The sequence below is a fragment of the Gossypium hirsutum genome, chromosome A09 (assembly GCF_007990345.1).
Source record: "Gossypium hirsutum isolate 1008001.06 chromosome A09, Gossypium_hirsutum_v2.1, whole genome shotgun sequence".
NCBI lineage: Eukaryota > Viridiplantae > Streptophyta > Magnoliopsida > Malvales > Malvaceae > Gossypium > Gossypium hirsutum.
Window position 1 is genome coordinate 76933497 of NC_053432.1, and position 23027 is coordinate 76956523.

Sequence of the window (23027 nt, forward strand, 5' to 3'; positions counted from 1 at the left end):
GCAAGCTCATAACATTCAAATTTTAAACTTCTAATGCGGCACAGTAATTCTCACCCAACATTTAAGACAACTTAACACCTAACAATGTCTCGAGAGAGGCCACTGTATAACCTCCCTCTCGACTGAGGAGCAATTGTTATACCCTCACTCCTTGGAGACAACTCCTAGGGCGCACTCCTCAAATTTACACCTCACGAAGGCCCCACCTACTTCTCGAGCACACCCATCGAAAATATTCATTGGCTTAACATTCGCGTGCGTCTATAGGGCTCCACTCACTAACTACCATCTCTAAGCCCAACTACTACATCCCATTTGAAGTGGTTGATAGCACATCTGATCGCCACCTTACCTAAGCCTATGGTGGCGAACCATTTGGTATCTAACCCATCAAAGGGGACTCTACATATGGCATATTGGAATCGTAGCTAAGAGTATAAAAACTCTTGGATGCACTGGAGAAAGGGATATCTCTATTTCTCTCTCTCCTCCTTAACCCTTTTGACTAGACTCTAGTCCTACCTTCATCTGAAATGCCATTCATAGTAACTCTTTGCCTTGTATCTAACGAGGTGAACCATCTAGCTTAGTCGCCATCTCCTCCCTACTGGATACAGACATCAACACACTTACCAACACAACCAAGACATTATTAACAATCATTTGAATCCTTTATATATAGTTAATTGCTTTTTATTTACAAACATAATATATTTTTAACACCTATTTATTGGTACTTGAAGGGTGTAAAATAATTTATTTTTTTGAAAGTGGTAAAAAAATCATAATAAAAAAATCTCGTTTTTCTAAATTCAAATGAGCACTAAATGTAACATTATATAATAATTAATCTCATTTCGTCTAAATATAATATTTTTCACCAGTACAAAATATATATTATTTATAAATATAACACTTTCCCCTAATCTCTAACATACAAAGAAAAAACAACATAATAAAAAAATTCAAAAATTTGAGCAAATGAAACCCTAAACTAGATATAAATAATATAATATTTCCTCAAAATATATAGATAATATTATATTTTATACTTTTTTAAAATATATGATAATAATTTAATTATATGTGTTAGGATAAAATTGATAAAATTTATAAAAATGGGTTTAAAATTATTGAACTATTTAGATTTAGGATCAAATTGATAAAATGTGTGAACATTGAGGACTAAATGTGTTATTATACTAGTTAGAAGAAAGATAACACCATCATTTCTATTAATCATTTAACAGAGAGTGGTCATATAAAAATGATCTAAAATATTAATAACGAAACTGAAATTTTTTATAATTTAGTGATGAAAACAAATAAAAAAATTGGTAAAGATGAAGAATAAAAATTAAGAAGAGGAAGACGGAGATGGCCCCGCTGTGGGTGCTCGTATCGTCAGTCACAAAACAATCCATGTTATCATTTTCCATGAAGAATAAATCACCATTTCTTATTTAGAATTAGGCAAAACTAATCTTTCTAACAAAACGGTATTAACTAATTAGGAAACTGTAATTACCTTTTTATAAACAAAATTCAAAGCACAAGCATTGGAGGAATTGACCGCCACCCACTCACATTATTATTCAATCATGTTGTCACTTTCAAACTAACCTTTCTCCACATCAAATAATAATAGTTAAGCCAGGCTTATGGTCAAATTATGAATATAAATCATTCTACTATCATATTACAAATCATTCTACAACCATAAAATAATATTGTTATTATAAAATGGTGGTTAAAATTCCTGTCAGACATATATTTAGATATTTAGTATAAGTTCAAATCGTATTATCTCATATTCACTTCAATATTGTATAAAAAAAAGTACAAAATAATAAGCTTTTTGCTTTTTATCTTTAGTTTTGCTCAGTGGCGATGTTAATCTCTAGGCTGGCTATTGCCCAACTTTTTTCCTCTCCCATCAACCCTTTCTTTCTTATTTTCATTTACTACACATGTCTTTTCTCTTTTCAGTTTGCAAATCTATTTTGTGGGTATCTTTGTTATCTTTACAAGTTGTGACGGATAGATAATGGTGCTTATTGTTCACTAAAACTCCATCGGCCATCAATAGTTTTTCTTGAAAAATGGGTTGCTCTTTGTCAATTTCTTAATCTGTTTATGTTTCGAGAGTATTTTAGAATAATAAATGATTTCAAGTGTCGATTTAGACCCGTGTTGTCTTAAGTTTTATATGTTTTTTGTTTGCTTTTCCATTGTTTAATAAGTCTTTAGTTTTAAAAGTTTTTGTCAGCTCTTGTAGCATATTTTTTAGTCTTACTTATGCATGTAATCTTAGTTTTATAAGTGATTTTAGGGATGATTTTATTGTCGTCCTTTCTAGTTTCATGAATACTTGATTCTTTTGTTGGTTTTTGCTCGCCGCTTTAGACCGTCCGGGGCTGATTTCCTTATCACATTAAGTGCTTGCAATCACTCTAGATATGTTATGCTTAAGTTGTAATAAAGCCAATTATCAATATGTCATAATGTTCTATTGATGTTGAGTTTAAAATCTTTATTGTATTGATGGAGCTTGTCATTCATTATCTACAACGAGTGTTTTCTCCAAATTATATGGTTTCATTCATTGAATGAACTAATAAATGTACCTATAAAAAAATATGAATTAATCATATTACAAATATTTTTCTATTAAATATTGATTTACTCAATTTTTATTAAAATAATATAAAATATGTAAAGTAAAAAAGGGAGATATCCACTTATATTGGTATAAAACTAATATGATTTTACACCCTTTTATAAATTTTTCTATTATTGGGCTTTTAACAATCAAACCGTCATATTTCATATTTCATTCATATAAATCATACATGCTAAATTTAGAGTAATTTTTTTAAAATATTTGTTTTATGTAAAAAGGTTTAAACTGTTAAATATAAAATTATATAGATAATATTGTAAATCAATATCATAGAGATATCGAAACTATTTGAAAATTTACATGAATGATAAGTATAAAATATTTTATTTAAATAATACAAGAAAAAATCATTTACGAAAATAAAGTGGGAAAATATTATTTATGAAAATGAAGCATTTTCTACAATCACTCGTAGTATTTCATTGTATCAAACAACATCACCTGAAAAAATACCCAAAATTTTGCATAATAATTTCAGCGGAAAGAAATCGTTTTTAAATGATGCGACTCAATAATCTGGATGCATCGAAAATTTTAAAGCAATTTTTTTTTTCCTTTTTCCATATTTTCAAAATTTTATACCATTAAAATACCAGTTTCTTAACAAAAACACTACAACAGCTCAAACCCTCTCTTCAACCGTTGGTTTAAAAGAAAAAGGTGGCACAGAAAGCATATATGAAGATCCGAAAAAGGAAACAGTAATCTTAATGCCCAAAAGCTCAACTAAATCTAATAATAGGTCGGGTAGGGCTGATGCAGAATTTTAGGTCCGCTTTCTAGGTTCAAATTGAATCTAATCCGAAAAATATATTTAAAATTTTGTCCAAGCTCGACTCATATTAAAAATGCTAAACCCAAACTTGACTTAACCCAATCTGACTGTAATAAATTTTTTTATATTATTATTTTTATATAAAAACAAATTTTAATAAATATAATACATGAAGTACACTAAAAATATTAAAATAAATGTTTCCTAACAAACTGAAAATACAAAAAAAAAAGAAAGTATAGACATGTGATTTTGGTCGAACCTGGGCCAAAAAACTGTACTTGAGGCCCGACTTGTTTAAAAAACGGGTCTTAATTTATGTCCAATCTCACTTTTTGAGCCTATATTTTTGTCAAAGCCCTCTCACTTTTTGAATGGACCTTCAAGCCTGGGCAGGTGATCCGACCCATGATCAAGTGTAATCTAAGCTAAGTTTTCAGCTTTAACAAAAAAAAAAAAGTTGATTAGGTTTCAAAAGCTAAAGGCTAATTATTTTAAAAGTTGTGGGATTAAAATAAAAAATCAAGTTTATAGATACATCCATCTAGCAATTCTCACTTGTTCCCATAGGCAGATTGAGGGTGTGCAAAAAAGTAGTGTTGTCATATACAATGGCGACACAAGTATTCTATAGTATAAAATTCCAAAAAAATAAATTATTATATTTCATGCCATAGAGTCCCTACACATGACCTTATGAGATGAAGACACATCAACCAATCTTCACACACTCTTACGAAAGACAATGGCTCACGAATAGCCAAAGTCATGAAGGCTAAGTTTGGGTATAAAGGAGATATAAGTAACGTGTATGTATTTCATTTTCATTCGTTACTACTTTGTGATGTTTTGAGCCCTTCGTCTCTTTAAAAGAATGTTTATTGAGTTAATTATTGAAGAGCAGGCAAAACATGAACTCGTGTGCCCCAATAGTTTACCTTATTCTTGCATACCTTCCTCTCCCAATCTACCCTTTTATCTTCCAAGTGTAGTAACATTGCTTTTAAATCATACGGAGAATAAAAGAAGATTTTGTTGATATAAAACAAAAGAAATTCCATTTTTCTAAAAGAAATAAATGTAGATATTGAAATCATTAATCTATAATGCCTGGACTCTTATTTTGCCTTTAGATTGATGGCAGAATATTAGCGTTACCACTAACATTAATTTATGTCCCTAAATAACTTTTGGTGGTGCTGGTGGTGGAGATCTGCATGAGATTTGCACCCATTAAGGTTAAATGTATAGAAACAAAATAAAATGGTTTAATACTGGGGAGTTAGTTGCTTCAGAATTAAATCCAAACTGTAGCCTTCTTTCTTTCTTTTTTTCCATTTCATCATGTTTTGCAAATCATTCCTATTTACGTGATTATATTATATGCAAATATTTCTCCATCTTTCTTTATCAATACCTACGTTGATTGTCTTTGACTAGAGCTTAGGTTATGAGATTTTTTTAATATATAAAATGAAAAATTAAATTTTATAATAAATAAATAAATTAAATTATTTAGTAAAATAAGTCCAATAATAAAAGAAGATGATGAAAAAAAGTCAATGTACAAAGTTTTTTTCGAAAAACAAATCAATTTTCATCCTATCTAAAATACTTTAAAAATTATTTAATAAAATAGGTTGGACAACAAAAAAGAGAGAAAAACCGATACAAATTTTCCTCTAAAATAGCTGAAAACAAAAAGTTTTTGGTGCCATCTAAAATATGACGTATTCTCTGTTAATTTAATCTATTTTGCTATATAATTTATAACTTAATTTATTTTTCAATAATTTTTTTGTGATGTACCTTGTGAGAGATTTTTTTCTCCTAAGTAACGTTTTAGATCCAAAAAAAAAAGAGTTTAATTTGATATTTTAACTTCACAGTATTTCTTAAATTAGCAAAAACTTAACTTAATTTAGTGTATCAATTTTTAACACATTTTTTTTATAATTTGCTGACTAAATTTATTTGGTCTAATTTGATACCTAAACTTCACTTTTTTTTAAAAAAAATTATGATCCAAATTTTTTGGTCCAATTTGATACTTAAATTTAACTATTTTTTTTCCTTATTTGATACTTAAACTATTTTTTTGTCAATTTTGATACCTAAAATTGTCAAATGTTATACAAATAACCCTAAACACTAACAATTTAGTTATCAATAAGCGAACAAAAATAGTTAATGTAAGACTAATATGTGGCCGACGATATGGAATTTAATGACAAAAATAATTACAATAATTTAGAGTTTTTCTTGTTTTGCTAAACAATATGTTCAAATTTTACTTTTCATTGTGATTGAATTTAAAATTGCTTTGACTGTTAATGGCAAAAGGAGTTGCATGCTTAAAGCATGGCCTAATCTTTACAAAGTCTTCAGTTCACAAAAATATCGTTATATAGGGGAAAATTCATGTTCAAAAGTTATGTTTTGGACATCACGCTTCAGAAATAAACATTAAAAAAGAAACAAGTGTTTTAAAAACTCAAAATAAATAAATAAAATTTTTATGTTAAATTAAAAAATAAAATAAATTAATTCAGCTAAATATGATTGAACATTTAAAACACACTAAAAATAAATATGATGTCATTTATCATGTATTGATCCTATAATGATTATTTTTGTTATCTCAAAAATTAACATTATTAATATATTCGAGTAATTTATATAATGATGGGTGAACTTGGATATCAAATTGGACCAAAAATATTTAGGAACCAAAATATGAAAAAGTGTTTTAAGTTCTCAAATTGAACTAAAAAAAGAAGAAGCTTAAGATACTAAATTAAAAAATATATATATATATGCCAAGTTTAGATGAAAAATGTTATATTATGTTAAATGCGTAAAAAATAATTAGGAATATGACAAATTCAAATTTTATATTTTTTTATTAAAACCTAATTAATTTATTCATTGTAGATCATGGATGTATCCAAAATTTCAAATTATGCCAACTAAATTATATAATAGTTAATGCAGAATTAGAAATTCTAATCCTACCTGCGAGAGGTTAATCTAATGTTCATAAGTCGAAGCCTTTTCAGGGTTCCACAATTTAAGGTAAAGTCCAAAATTGATTAATAAGACTGAATCGTTCACGTTTTAACAGTGTATATTTATATGTTTCATCCCATCCCATCCCATCCCATCCCACACTACCCCCAAGGGACTCAAATCAATAGCAAGTGAGAAACCATATGTAACATCTGCTGCCCCCTCTAAACCCATGCTCGCTGTATGTTCACTTGAAAATAATGGCCGACAAAAAGCACCTTTTTCCAACAGCCGTGCTAGTTTTCAATTGCCAACCCCCACCCTCTTCGTAACATTCTACCTGTAAAGGTTCCAGCAATTTAAAAATCAACCTACTATAGTAATCGGTTCACCTACAGAATGAATCCCAAAGAGAAAGGAACATACCGAGTCTACGATATCTTCACCAGCTCTCAGACCTCCAATTACATATATTAATCCTTCAACAACAGCAGCAGCTGCATATCCCCTTGCCTGGTTAATTGGCTCTCCACTCATCCATGATCCCATACGTGGGTCATATATTTCAACACTTGGAACCATTTTAGTACCATCAAAACCACCAATAGCATATCTATCCAAGGAACATTCTTGTTAGGAAGATAGTGAAATCACTTCTACTCTGCTTTTACTGATAATTGAGGTCAATAACCCGGACAAGATTAAGTTATATCCACAACACGGCCATCGACTAAAGCAGTTCTAAAACTCACAACTGGAGCTAATAATATAATGACAACAAATAACCAAAAAAGAAAAAGCTTACAGTTTTTCATCCAGAACCACCAGTGAATGGCAGCCCCTCTTCGTGCTCATACTTGGAATTTTAGTCCATGAATGCTCTCTGGGATCAAATCTTTCTGCAGACCTGACATGTTGGAAATTTAAGTCAACTGTCAATGATCGCGGCCAGGGTGAATGAACAACAAATTAGTTTGTTACCATACAGCGGGCTTCATGAATGAAGCATGCATGCATGTTTAAATATAACAAACATATGCAGAAAACCAAAAAGGAAAATGACCTCATAACTTACTTCAGGTAATCATTCCCATCATATCCACCAGTGGCATAAATTGCGCCATTAAGTTCCACAGCAGCAAGAGCAAATCGCTGCAAAACCAAGTCCAGGTAAATTTTAACATTAATAACTTAAATATAAATATTTGATGCATGTTACAAAAGAGTTGCATAATTCAAATTTTAATGATGCTGAAAGCATCCATGATAGGACATATATGATAAATAAATAAAGACATAACAAGCATAAAATCCAAATAGAGGCAAAAACTCAAGAAAAGATGACTCCTCGCTTCTTTAAGTTACTTGAGTTTTAAACCAAATGTTAACCATATTACTCCTTTAAATGGGAGATAATAATAAGACATTAAGAGCATCCTTGTCCTGAAATTGAAAATTTAGTAGTTATTTGATATGCTTTCAGTTATTGCCTATTGGAAAGAAATCCTTCAAATAAATATCCGAGACCTCTCTCAACAGGGAAACTAGATAATCCATTTTCTCTACGCCAAGAAAATTAGAATACCAGATACTTTTACAATAACCAAAAGGAAATGTCAGGCACTACATTCACCTTTTGTAGCATTGAACGCGTGCTGATCCAACGTCCTAGAATTAAGTCAAGCATTTCAACGTCTGAAAAGCATTGAATCCCATTCCCACCACCAATGGCAAAGAGTTTGCCACCCAAGGCAGCTCCAGCTAAGTTTCCCTTTTGCTCCTTTAGGGAAGGGCAGGGTGTCCACTGATCACTTGATGGGTTGTATGATTCAACTTGACAAAAACATAAAAGAAACGTGAGACTTAAAGAAAATTTCCTCAAAAGAAAAAATAAGACTTTAGGACAAGCTAATACCTGTATCATACCATGAATAACCATCACCACCACCAAAGACATAGAGCTCATCATTCAACTGTGCAGCTGAAGCATATGAACGCACAGAACTCATTGGCTGAACTGATTTTATCACATCGTCAGATGGGAAGTAAGAATCCAGTGTTGATAACCACAATTGGCCGTTGTATCCTCCCACTAAAAATATTGACTTAGTAGGATCCAATTGCAGCTCCTCAGCAGGTTCAATTTCCACTTCATTAACATGTTCTACAGAATGGCTGGACAAAGATTCCAACTTCCGGCAACGATCTTTTAGCTGTTGAATTTCCATTTCCGCTGCAATCTAAAAATCAAGATTATAAGTATTATCCACTGCATAGATTGGATTTAAACAAACAAACTCTGCATGCACAGTTTTCTGTTACTATTAGTCTATTGTAGATTCAGAGCACACATAATTTAGAAGGATGGAGAACCAAACATAAGGATAAAGGTCAAGAAAACTGCCATAAAGATCATAATTTTGGATCAATTTTACCATAATATTATTAACTGAAAGAAATGGAAAATCAGTGTTTCTATCAGTGGCAGTGAGATAAACAATCGTTTCACTGCAAATCTCTCATTTTGTCATTCATAGTATCAGATAAGAGTGACATTTTCTAGGTCATCAGCTTAATTAAGGATCTAGACATAATTTTTTTATCAGTTTCTCTAATATCACACTTTCTTCCATGTCCACACTCCAGAAAGGTCTTGTTGACTACTTGTAGAGTGTATATCTATGGCACACATCCAATTTAAAATGAATACCTTATCTGCAACTACATGTATTCTATAATGTGCTTCGACATAATACAGTCAAGAAAAGTCTCAGTCCAATTGGATATAGATTCCAAGTGAAATTGTTCTGTTATTCTTAAATCCATCATTCTAGACTAGAGTATTATACATGATGTTATAGATAAACAACTAAAATAGCAGCAAAAACTAGAGTCAGAATATAATAAGCCCAGAATAATATTTTTAATGAAAAAGGTGTTCTTTCAGTTGTTTAATATCATAATATCAATATTGCCAGATGAAAAGAGACAAAAAGTGATCTGGTGATATTCGCACCAGTTTTTGCTCCATTTGACTCATCTTCCCACATTGTTCTGCTTTAAATGTCCTTAGCTCTTCCATCTCTTGGATCAACTAGAGAAAAAGAAAAATAAATGAGATCAGAACTTTTCCTTCTTTTTTTTCCCAATGAAAGAAATAGACCAAATCTACCCCTTCCTGCTTCTCTATTAATATATTTGAATAATAGAGCTTCCCAGTCACCTTAGATATAATGGATTGACAACCAGATGATGAACAAGCACCATCTTCCTTCCTCTGCGACAAATCTGTTTGCTCCCTTAACAAAACCCCATCTTCAGTGTGTGCCTCTTTCATAACTGTGGAATCTTCCACATTATCCATCAAAGAAACATCTTGATCTTTACGTTTTTGAGCCAGTTCTTTCAGTTTAATTAGTATAAGATCTTTCTCTCCTTGTCCTGTAGTCTTTGGCTCTACATTAGTTTCCAGTGAATCAAAAGGAGCACAGTCAGTAGACTCTGATTTACTACTCGACTGACTAAAATGCTCAACCTCTGAAGCTGAGAGCTTCCATTCATCATCTGCTACTTTTATGTCATCAAAGAAAACATCTGTTTCCCATTTTCCATTTGTATGATTAGTTTGCTCCATCTCAGGAGCAAGTGGTCTAAACCCTTCATCTTCCTTTTTTGTGCCAGATGAAGGAAGAGGCAGGAAAATATTTCTCCACTTTGCCGTATTTTGAGGCATATAAGTGCTTGGAGAAACTGCTAATGATGCCAATAAGGACATTAAGTTATTCGTTTGAACATGGTCTAGCTCAAACCAGAAATGATTGCGGCAGTAGTAATTGTCTGAAATAATAGGTCTAAACTGTTCTTCAAGCAATGGTTGGCACTGCATTCGAACACGAATCTGGACCTTATTTCAGAAAAAAGAAAAAAAAATATCAGCAATAGATGAAAAAATAAAGTAAATAATAGATTAAACAGAAAGGAACTTTATAGCAAAAATACTTGTGCAGGATATTGTGTTTTCTCTGAACCGTCAGTTGTCCATCCATATGGATTAATGTTCATCTGACCATGGCTAGCAGCCTCAAAGATTCCATGTAGTTTTCGCTCACTGTAGTTGAACAGAAATAATGGTAATCCTGGATCAATGTTCCTCACATACGAAAAATGTTGAGCAGGTAAGCCTGATAAAACAAAATCAACAATTACCACGGCACTCAGAAAGTTTCTTTGAAAGAATGAAACGAAAAAAAAAATCCATAAAAATAATCTGAGTGAACTTTCCTAACCAAAAAGGAACTCATTCAATAGGATTGAGAAGAAAAAATATGGTAACTCAAAAACAAGTGCTGGAAAAAAGGCAGCTGAAATGAAAATGACATACCAAAAAGCTGTTTGAAAAGACACTCTTTGTAGGTGGTGTTCTTGCACCCGAATATGACACCACCAAGTTGATTCTTCCTTAGATTTCTGGTAGCCACAACACAGTTGGCCGCATTTGGAGTTGGAGGGGCATTTCCATTAACTATGAAATTTTGTTGTTTCCTGCCCGCCACCATTCTGTGATCCATATGTGAATTAGAGAAGGTCAATCCTATATGATCACAGATTACAAAATATGTTCATATCAAACCTATGAAAACAATATGAACTTGATTATATCCTAATCCTATCGTCACTAGTGCAAAACAGTAAGCAAAGTTCACGATATAACCGTATTCTATAAATGCTGAGATCAGTAAATTCCTACTGATTAAAAGGATTAGACAATATAATAAACAGAAAAACCTCAAATAAACAGCCAAAATGAACTCAAGTAACGGTTTCTAATCAACATACAGGGAAAAAAATGTAAAACTTCTCAATTTTGCTGTAAGAGAGAACAACTAAATTCATTATGTAGTGTATTGTTTGAAATATAAGAAACACAAACACCTAAAAGGAAGCAGCCACAATGAATTCAAGAAACAACTTTCATTCACCGTAATAAAAAATCTAATAGGTATCTTGGAACTGACACAGAAACAACATCAAACTAATCATGCGATGTATTGTTTACAACATATGGAACACAAAAGCCTCGAGGAAACAATTTTTAATGGAAAAATTAATAGTAAAATTTCTCAAATTTAGATAGTTGCAAATTCATTAAGCGAATGACAAACCGCGACATTGATTATACTGCTGGCAATCTAAAATTGCAGTAAGCAGATATAGCAGTGTTAATAACAATCAAAGACATTTTTTTAATATGAGCGATTAATAAACCCTAAAGATACATTTGGTGCATGGGATGATAGGGATTCTGAGAAACAGAATAAAGAGAAAGAAATTTAATATTTAAAATAAATTCAAAAGAAACAGAATCCAGTGAATGCAGAAGAAAGGGGAAGCGATAAAGAAAAATGAAAGAACCACCACCGATTCAAGAAAGCAAAAAGAAGAGGAAATTCATGTTGAAAACCAAGCCGATAAATCTAAAACATAAGACACATTCAAAGAAGCTTTGAAGCAAAAAGGAGACAGATAATCGTACAGTGGATGTAGTTTGGTTTGCAGCCAGCAATACAGAAAAGGGCAAAGACTTGGTGGAGAAGAAAAGAGAAGGGTGGTGATATTTGTGGCTCGTTAGCTCGCTCAGTCAGTGAGTGAGATGAAGCGCGAAAATGGCAACAATAAAATGGCAGTTCTTATATGTGCTGTCAATTGCATCAAACGAAATGGGCATTGGTGATTGGCCAGCGTTAACCTTCGCGTTTGAGAGTAATTGAAATGAATAGAATAATGTGGAAGCATCTAGAAAAGTTGCTATTGATATTATTAATTAGTTTCAAAACAAAAATTTATTATTTATAGTATATTATTTTTAAATATATATTTGTGTTTTTAACTTGTGCTAAAGGTGATTATACTCAAAATGAAGTGATATTTGAGTTTTAGGGCAATGGGAGCATCACGGAGATCTCTCAGAATCGAATAATATCACACAATGTGTGAGGTTATACTACATTGGCATTTGTTGTACCCACATACAGTTCGACCTATTGATGAGGCACTTCCTCATTTCATTCCTCTCAATATAGACCTTCTTATGAACTTGTCAAGGGGTAAATAATGCATTCTTTTTGTGGAATTATTGTGATCTGTTATGTCGTAAATTGTCTAACTTATTGTGTTTGCTTGAAACAAAGGCTATGACGGGGATGGGGAAGCATTTAGAGAGTAGATTACACTTTAGTTGTAGGTTACGAATCTTCTTTGGCACGAAGGTTCTTTTCAGGTTGACATTCTTTCTTTTTCAAACCAAGTTATTCACTGTCGTATACGAGAGGGTAATATGGAGTGAGTTTCCTCATTTATGTACATTTAATCTAATTCGGATGCTAAGAACCGTTTCTTGAAGGCTATGGCACAGTAGGGGTCGACTTTATAGTCTGTATGGCTAGTTTTAAGGGATTTAAATGACATTGTATTGTTGGAACAATGGAGGGGGTGCCACAAATTGTCTTGATCGAATGATTCGATTTCGGCACCGTTGGAGTTCCTGTAATTTCATGGATGCCGGTTGTTCTAGTTCATCTTTTATTAGGTACGGATGGTTCATGACCAAGTGGTGTTACAAGAAAGATTAGATCGTGTTCTTCTTAATGTTAAAATTGTCAATACTTTCCCGAAGTTATTGTGCTTAACTTGCCCCAATCGTATTCTGATCATCACCCTGTTCTTCTAAATATGATGAATAATTGTATACCACCTAAAGATTTTCAGCCTTTGCTTGGCTGACAAATCCTGGGTTTCCTTTGATATTCACATGATGTTAGAATGCTTACCCCACATTGTTGGGTTGAGTTATAAATATTGTTACAAACGATGTTAAGCTTTGAAAGGATTCATTCGATAATATTTTTCATAAGAAGCATTCGGCGCTAAATCAATTTTAGGCTGTTTAGAGAGATGCTACTTATAACGACTCGATTTTCATCAGTGTCAGAAACTTATGTTCAAGATTGAATTTCTTAAATCGAACTGCTCAAAACATTAAAGTGAGAAATTAGTGAGTTGAATATGGGATTAATACATAGAATTAAATAGTAATTGAATAGCTTAAGTTATTTTATTAATAGTACATGGACTAAATTATAAGGTCAGCATATTGAGAGACTATGATTGAATACCTATTAGGTTTTATTATTTTATTACTTATTAATTCTAAATTTTAGGATATTTTTAAGTATTTAAAATTTTTTAGTAGAGGTGAGCATGGGTGTAACAGCCCAATTTTTAGTAGTGTCAGAATAGTGATTTGAGATCACTAAAATTGATGAAAAAGTTAGAAAAAAATTTATTAATTAATAATTATAAGTTAAGTGTGATTTTAGAAATATTTTTTAAATCAGTGAATTTTGTGATTTAAAAGAAATTATTAGGTAAATTGGGTCGAAAACGAGGTATCGAGACCTCGATATTATAAACTGAGCCGTAAATATTTTTATAAATATTTACGGAGTGTCAATAGGATAATATTAAAGTTTCGTTAAGAAATTTTAATGTTTCGATAGTTAATTATGAAAAAGGATTAAATTGCAATAGGGATAAAAGTTTAATTATAGATTAAAGAAAAGTTAAAGGACCAAATAGGCAATTATGCCTTTTTCTAAAGTTGAGGCGGCATAACAAAAGAAAAATCTAAGATATTTTTAATTTAAAATATATATTATATTATACATGCGTAAGTAATAATTATGTTTTATATTATATTATTATATTATTATATTATTATATATATGACAAAGAAAGAAAGAAAAGAAACAGAGAGCAAAACAAAACAGAGAAGGGAGAAAGAAAGAAACAGAGAGCAAAACGAAACAGAGAAGGAAGGAAGGAAGGAAAGAAAGAAAGAAAAGAAAAGAAAAAGGGAAATTTAAGGTTTTAAGGTTCCAAGCTCAATTGGTAAGTCAAATTAAGTCTTTTTCTTATAATTTTTGAGTTTTTGGAATCCTAGAGATAAATACTACTTGATTTATGTTGATATTTTGAAAGTTAGTAGATTGTTAGACATGAGTTATGTTGAATTAATTGATGAACTAGAGGTTAAAATGATTGAATTTTAAGTTAGAAGTTAGTAAAAGATTGATTTGTAAAATAAAATATAAGTTTTGAATTGATAGGGATTAAATTGAAAGAATCCCGAAATTAGGGATTTATGGGGAAATTGAAGAATTTAACTGAGTTTATAGTAAGAATTAAGAGAGAATATAGAGTTAGAATGCAAAAATAAAATTAGTATTGATAAGGGATTAAATTAGAATTTGATGTTGCCATAGAAGGGAAAAATGTTCAGAATGTTATAAAACATAAGAATAAGAGATGAAGTTTAATTTCCGAGCCTTGGGGCAAAAATGTAATTATGTAAAAGTTTAGGGGCAAAATTGTAATTTTGAAAAAGTTAGAGTCGAGGGCTATTTTGATGAATGTGATTATTAAATAAGTTAAATTTACTATTTTAGATCAAGAAGTACGAAACTCGAGGTTAGACAAAGGGAAGAATAAAGTTGAAGCCTAAGTTGGTAAATTTGGCTATAATTGGTACCGAGGTAAGTTTACAGTAAATAAATGCAATATTCTTTTATTTTACATTATTATTGTCAATTTCCAGCATTTATATATTTATGTTATGAAAATATTTAAAGTCGAATTTAAGGTGAAGTGACAGAGGAAAAGTGTTAGAAAGCTCCGGTTGAACCCTAGGAATGTTAGGATATTAGGGTTGACAGGACAGAACAGAAATGAGCCATGTAAGTCCATATTAGAAATATGGCTTTGGAGACAGGATTGAGCCATGTAAGTCCATATTATATATGGCATTGGAGACAGGAATAATTCATGTAAGTCCATGTTAAAGACCTGGCATTGGCAGGATATTGATAGACAGGAACGACCCTAGTATCCTTAGTATTCCGAGTGGTTCAACGGGTCAGGGTACGAGTTAAATTACAGTGAATTAACAGCAAAGGAAAAGTAGATTATATTTATGAAAACGGAAAGGTCAGGTAAGAAAGAAGGTAAGGGAATAAAGAAGAAGATAGAAATTGAGAAGTAAAGAAATTTATGATGTTAGATGATATTATGCATAATTATCCATTATGTTGAATGTTGTGATTTATTTGCTTGTAAGCTTACTAAGCCTAGTGCTTAATCTCTTTATTTTCTTCTTCTTATAGTACTTATCTAGCCACTCGGGGATCGAAGGAAACGTCGGAGGCCGATCACACTATCAAAGAAATAACTCGGTATAATTAGACGTTTTGTTTTGTGTATGGCATGTATAGAAACTTAGCTACTTTTGGTATAATATGAATAACGAGTGATGTGTAAGTAGTTGATGATGTATGGTTATTAAAATGATTAAGGATGAAGGTGTTTGTTGTTATGAAAGATTAAGTGATAAATTATGCATGGAAATCATAAAAGGATAAAATTTTGCAAAGAAACAGAATTCAGGCAGCACAGTGACGTGAATTTGAAAAATCACCCAAGATAGTATAAAATGAATTAGAGGGTGAATGATATATGGAATTAAAGCTTGTTGAGTCTATTTTCATGGAAAAATAACGGTGTAGGAAAAAGAAATTTATATTTTAAGATATGTGAATTTTAGTAAGATAGGGTCAGAACTGTTTTTGGAGTCCCCTAATCTGAGTTTAGAAAATAATTACAAATTGTACAAAAATGGTTATGAGTTGAAATTTACATGCTTAGATTCCTTAATGAGTCTATTTTCTATAGAAACAAGTAAGAACTTCATATGAAAATCCTATAGCGAGAAAACTTATTTTTAGTGACTAGAGGTCAGGGCAGTCTGGTGGTGACACAGGGGAGACTTTAACTAATAAACTGTACTAATTTGCTGAACAAAAAAATTCTAAAAATTTTATGGTGAGTAGATATATGAGTCTAGTTTCAGGGAAAATTTACGGGATTAAATTTCGAGTTCTTTAGCTCAAGTTATAATTAATTTAGTAACTGCTGCGCGACTAGACAGATTTGCTGCGAATAATGAAATAAATTTTCAAACCTAGTTTTTATGCTCCGAACTGGTAAGATAAGCCAAGTAATGCCTCGTGCTCGACTCCAGAAACGGTCTCGGGTAAGGGGTGTTACATTTATTGGTATCAGAGCAGGTTTAGTCGGTTCTCGGAAATACTCAGTAAGAATAAGAGTCTACCTATACATGCCATACTTATATATTTTGATAGTGTGACGACTCCTGACGATTTTAAAATGTTTTCTTTTATAGTTATGGATCCTGAACGAGCTAGTACAGATGAAGTAGAGAGTAATGCACCTATTCCCGCAGAAGGACGGTGCCATCAGATGTTATATCAGTCCCATATTTCCTAAGTGTTCTGTTTCGTCTACTGGGCCTCTGCTAAAAAAAAATGTTACAAGATAAAAGATTATCTTTGATTCAATGATGAATGATTATAAAGGAAAAATAAGTTACAAAGCTGTGAATAAAGAAGTATGTATTTGTAATAAAATAATTTAAAGTTGTGAATAAGTAAATGTTATTTAGTTCTGTATGGAGATTTAAAATAGTAATCCTTATAGATAAGGATGAAAATATACATTTATACACTTAAAAGAGTAACCTTGATAAATGAGAAATGTTTTACTAATAGACAAAAATGTCTCCAATTGATCTAGTTCCGACAGTGATGAAAGTGATATTTGAGTATTTGATAGAGAAAGGGGAGTTGCCTATATGAGTAAAGATTTATAAGGTATGAAATGAATGTTTGTAATGAATATATTGACGATAAAAGTCATGTTATGTGTATATATATATATAAGTATATATATAAGAGTCAAATTTTGAGGCTTTACGACCTTCACCCCCTCACCTGAACAATGGAATTGACAAGAATTGTATTCGTTAAGTTTACAAGTGTGTAATTGAAGAGTTCAATAATTGAAGGAATAATAATGCAGTCAGAATTGTGGATGGGATAGCAAGTAAAGAGAGTTCTAGAAAGGATATTAGATTTTTTTTTTAAATGATTATTGGGATTTGCAATGTCGCTATTAAGGAAGAAGCTATTCACGAGTAATTGACTTACTCAGGTATAAAATTTAAAGAGCAGGTTAATCGGAATTTCTTTTGAATTGATTTCTTTAATGATTGGGATAATGCGAGATTATTGATGACTTTAGTAATCAGTGGGATTGTGTTGAAAATTGCAACCATATCTGAATGCAGTTGTTATAGTCGGGTATCTTACAACGATTTCTTCTGGGTATTCTATATGGGTATTCTATATGCTCTTTTATCCTCAGAGGTATATGCAATTATTTATTTTCAGATATGATTCTTATCATATAGCAAGGTTGGCTAATCATATTGTTAGACAGAATTATTATTAGTCTGGTTGATTCATGATCGGGATTCCTCTATCTTTCTTTGGTTTTCTAATCTATTATGTTCGATGGAAGATTTGATGATAAGACTCATATGAAGCTATTTTCTACTTCTACTGGTTGAAGCTCCGAATTATATATATGGAATTTATATTGTCTTTATCACAACTATTCCTAGTACGTACAAGTGATATTCTTCTTTTGGATTTTCTCTGGGATATCATCGATCTCTTTATCATTCAATGTGGTTTTTCTTCTCGGAAATTTAGTATAGCTTCACATCTTGGATTTTATTATCTCGGTTTTCTTATTATTCTTATGGTCTAATCTTATCTATTAACCATGGTTTATCCGTACAAGATATTCATTGGCCGGAGGTAATTATATTTATTACTGTTATAAATCTTGGTTTGATCATGGGAACTCGGTGATATGGATCTCAAATTATAGAAGTTGTATTACTGCACTGGTTGTTATTGAGACTACTTCGGTTTTCTTCAACTATTTTGGAGTGCATTATTGATGTTGAAGTATTGTTCTATCTATACGGTTGGAACGTCAGTTCTATTATGGCATTATGGTTTTTAATCTATCTGATGATTGTGGCTTCGGTATAGTTTAAAGCTTCGATGTTAATGATTGAAATAGTTTTATTATATATATAATTCCTTTCTAGTTTTCGTGAAAGGGTTGACATCGGCAAAAGTATAGATGGAGGAAGATTGAGCTCAAACTTGTATTTTGGTTTTCATTTCTCAGGTAATTCTGAAATTATGTCAACAAGTCAATAATGGAATGTCAAAATTCGTTTGAGTTAAATGCTATTTGTGAAAATTTTCGATTGGTGTTCCGAGAGGATTATGATATATGGTATATCTGGATTGTTTTGACAACAAGAAGATTGGATTATTCTGAAATGTTATTATCTGATAGATAAAATCGACTCAGTTGTTTTAATCAGAGTGGGTTATTCATTGAAAAGTTAATTGAGTTATAATCAGTGATGGAATCAGTACATCTTGGGTCTCCACAATGGGTTTAAATTATCTGTTTTCTTCTCGCTGGATGGGTTTCCAAGGACTTCGTTCAAAGGTATTAAATAAGATAATTCGAGTTTCTCAGTTATGTTTCGACAGACAATTACTGGAAATTTCTTAGTAGTCATACTACTAGTGAAAAAGTGATGGCAAGAGAACATCAGAGTTACTCAGTTAAGTTCAGGCATAGTATCAAGTTCTAAAATGAGTTATGATATGATCTCGGAAGTGATATGAGTTATGATTAATTTTTATGGACTTCAATTGAAAGGGTGGAAGAAAGATTTGACTTAATAGCCTGTATCAGGTGAGAAATTTCGAGGACGAAATTTTTTTTAGGGGGGAAGAGTTGTAACAGCCCAATTTTTAGTAGTGTCAGAATAGTGATTTGAGATCACTAAAATTGATGAAAAAGTTAGAAAAAAATTTATTAATTAATAATTATAAGTTAAGTGTGATTTTAGAAATATTTTTTAAATCAGTGAATTTTGTGATTTAAAAGAAATTATTAGGTAAATTGGGTCGAAAACGAGGTATCGAGACCTCGATATTATAAACTGAGCCGTAAATATTTTTATAAATATTTACGGAGTGTCAATAGGATAATATTAAAGTTTCGTTAAGAAATTTTAATGTTTCGATAGTTAATTATGAAAAAGGATTAAATTGCAATAGGGATAAAAGTTTAATTATAGATTAAAGAAAAGTTAAAGGACCAAATAGGCAATTATGCCTTTTTCTAAAGTTGAGGCGGCATAACAAAAGAAAAATCTAAGATATTTTTAATTTAAAATATATATTATATTATACATGCGTAAGTAATAATTATGTTTTATATTATATTATTATATTATTATATTATTATATATATGACAAAGAAAGAAAGAAAAGAAACAGAGAGCAAAACAAAACAGAGAAGGGAGAAAGAAAGAAACAGAGAGCAAAACGAAACAGAGAAGGAAGGAAGGAAAGAAAGAAAGAAAAGAAAAGAAAAAGGGAAATTTAAGGTTTTAAGGTTCCAAGCTCAATTGGTAAGTCAAATTAAGTCTTTTTCTTATAATTTTTGAGTTTTTGGAATCCTAGAGATAAATACTACTTGATTTATGTTGATATTTTGAAAGTTAGTAGATTGTTAGACATGAGTTATGTTGAATTAATTGATGAACTAGAGGTTAAAATGATTGAATTTTAAGTTAGAAGTTAGTAAAAGATTGATTTGTAAAATAAAATATAAGTTTTGAATTGATAGGGATTAAATTGAAAGAATCCCGAAATTAGGGATTTATGGGGAAATTGAAGAATTTAACTGAGTTTATAGTAAGAATTAAGAGAGAATATAGAGTTAGAATGCAAAAATAAAATTAGTATTGATAAGGGATTAAATTAGAATTTGATGTTGCCATAGAAGGGAAAAATGTTCAGAATGTTATAAAACATAAGAATAAGAGATGAAGTTTAATTTCCGAGCCTTGGGGCAAAAATGTAATTATGTAAAAGTTTAGGGGCAAAATTGTAATTTTGAAAAAGTTAGAGTCGAGGGCTATTTTGATGAATGTGATTATTAAATAAGTTAAATTTACTATTTTAGATCAAGAAGTACGAAACTCGAGGTTAGACAAAGGGAAGAATAAAGTTGAAGCCTAAGTTGGTAAATTTGGCTATAATTGGTACCGAGGTAAGTTTACAGTAAATAAATGCAATATTCTTTTATTTTACATTATTATTGTCAATTTCCAGCATTTATATATTTATGTTATGAAAATATTTAAAGTCGAATTTAAGGTGAAGTGACAGAGGAAAAGTGTTAGAAAGCTCCGGTTGAACCCTAGGAATGTTAGGATATTAGGGTTGACAGGACAGAACAGAAATGAGCCATGTAAGTCCATATTAGAAATATGGCTTTGGAGACAGGATTGAGCCATGTAAGTCCATATTATATATGGCATTGGAGACAGGAATAATTCATGTAAGTCCATGTTAAAGACCTGGCATTGGCAGGATATTGATAGACAGGAACGACCCTAGTATCCTTAGTATTCCGAGTGGTTCAACGGGTCAGGGTACGAGTTAAATTACAGTGAATTAACAGCAAAGGAAAAGTAGATTATATTTATGAAAACGGAAAGGTCAGGTAAGAAAGAAGGTAAGGGAATAAAGAAGAAGATAGAAATTGAGAAGTAAAGAAATTTATGATGTTAGATGATATTATGCATAATTATCCATTATGTTGAATGTTGTGATTTATTTGCTTGTAAGCTTACTAAGCCTAGTGCTTAATCTCTTTATTTTCTTCTTCTTATAGTACTTATCTAGCCACTCGGGGATCGAAGGAAACGTCGGAGGCCGATCACACTATCAAAGAAATAACTCGGTATAATTAGACGTTTTGTTTTGTGTATGGCATGTATAGAAACTTAGCTACTTTTGGTATAATATGAATAACGAGTGATGTGTAAGTAGTTGATGATGTATGGTTATTAAAATGATTAAGGATGAAGGTGTTTGTTGTTATGAAAGATTAAGTGATAAATTATGCATGGAAATCATAAAAGGATAAAATTTTGCAAAGAAACAGAATTCAGGCAGCACAGTGACGTGAATTTGAAAAATCACCCAAGATAGTATAAAATGAATTAGAGGGTGAATGATATATGGAATTAAAGCTTGTTGAGTCTATTTTCATGGAAAAATAACGGTGTAGGAAAAAGAAATTTATATTTTAAGATATGTGAATTTTAGTAAGATAGGGTCAGAACTGTTTTTGGAGTCCCCTAATCTGAGTTTAGAAAATAATTACAAATTGTACAAAAATGGTTATGAGTTGAAATTTACATGCTTAGATTCCTTAATGAGTCTATTTTCTATAGAAACAAGTAAGAACTTCATATGAAAATCCTATAGCGAGAAAACTTATTTTTAGTGACTAGAGGTCAGGGCAGTCTGGTGGTGACACAGGGGAGACTTTAACTAATAAACTGTACTAATTTGCTGAACAAAAAAATTCTAAAAATTTTATGGTGAGTAGATATATGAGTCTAGTTTCAGGGAAAATTTACGGGATTAAATTTCGAGTTCTTTAGCTCAAGTTATAATTAATTTAGTAACTGCTGCGCGACTAGACAGATTTGCTGCGAATAATGAAATAAATTTTCAAACCTAGTTTTTATGCTCCGAACTGGTAAGATAAGCCAAGTAATGCCTCGTGCTCGACTCCAGAAACGGTCTCGGGTAAGGGGTGTTACATTTATTGGTATCAGAGCAGGTTTAGTCGGTTCTCGGAAATACTCAGTAAGAATAAGAGTCTACCTATACATGCCATACTTATATATTTTGATAGTGTGACGACTCCTGACGATTTTAAAATGTTTTCTTTTATAGTTATGGATCCTGAACGAGCTAGTACAGATGAAGTAGAGAGTAATGCACCTATTCCCGCAGAAGGGACGGTGCCATCAGATGTTATATCAGTCCCATATTTCCTAAGTGTTCTGTTTCGTCTACTGGGCCTCTGCTAAAAAAAATGTTACAAGATAAAAGATTATCTTTGATTCAATGATGAATGATTATAAAGGAAAAATAAGTTACAAAGCTGTGAATAAAGAAGTATGTATTTGTAATAAAATAATTTAAAGTTGTGAATAAGTAAATGTTATTTAGTTCTGTATGGAGATTTAAAATAGTAATCCTTATAGATAAGGATGAAAATATACATTTATACACTTAAAAGAGTAACCTTGATAAATGAGAAATGTTTTACTAATAGACAAAAATGTCTCCAATTGATCTAGTTCCGACAGTGATGAAAGTGATATTTGAGTATTTGATAGAGAAAGGGGAGTTGCCTATATGAGTAAAGATTTATAAGGTATGAAATGAATGTTTGTAATGAATATATTGACGATAAAAGTCATGTTATGTGTATATATATATAAGTATATATATAAGAGTCAAATTTTGAGGCTTTACGACCTTCACCCCCTCACCTGAACAATGGAATTGACAAGAATTGTATTCGTTAAGTTTACAAGTGTGTAATTGAAGAGTTCAATAATTGAAGGAATAATAATGCAGTCAGAATTGTGGATGGGATAGCAAGTAAAGAGAGTTC

General features: G+C 31.2%; 1 protein-coding gene and 1 long non-coding RNA gene across 3 annotated transcripts; one reads left to right on the forward strand and one right to left on the reverse strand.

Moving 5' to 3' along the window:
- Positions 1-6402: 6402 nt before the first annotated feature.
- Positions 6403-12202, reverse strand: LOC107937080 (kelch-like protein 5). Of its 2 annotated transcripts, none has more exons than XM_016869891.2 (11): positions 12001-12202; positions 10849-11024; positions 10467-10648; positions 9691-10371; positions 9484-9561; positions 8383-8707; positions 8101-8300; positions 7543-7619; positions 7273-7374; positions 6894-7080; positions 6403-6807 (listed from the first exon to the last, which is right to left on the reverse strand). In XM_016869891.2, exons 2-11 carry the CDS (start codon positions 11021-11023, stop codon positions 6715-6717), a joined length of 2100 nt encoding a protein of 699 aa, XP_016725380.2. In that variant the 5' UTR covers position 11024; positions 12001-12202; the 3' UTR covers positions 6403-6714. The 2 variants fall into 2 exon arrangements, with proteins under 2 accessions (XP_016725380.2, XP_016725379.2); XM_016869890.2 differs by having other exon boundaries at positions 10849-11058; positions 12001-12188.
- A 9029-nt stretch (positions 12203-21231) lies between these two features.
- Positions 21232-22575, forward strand: LOC107891650 (uncharacterized). The gene is made up of 2 exons (XR_001682270.2): positions 21232-21290; positions 22298-22575. It is a non-coding gene; the product is annotated as an uncharacterized lncRNA (long non-coding RNA).
- Positions 22576-23027: the final 452 nt, after the last annotated feature.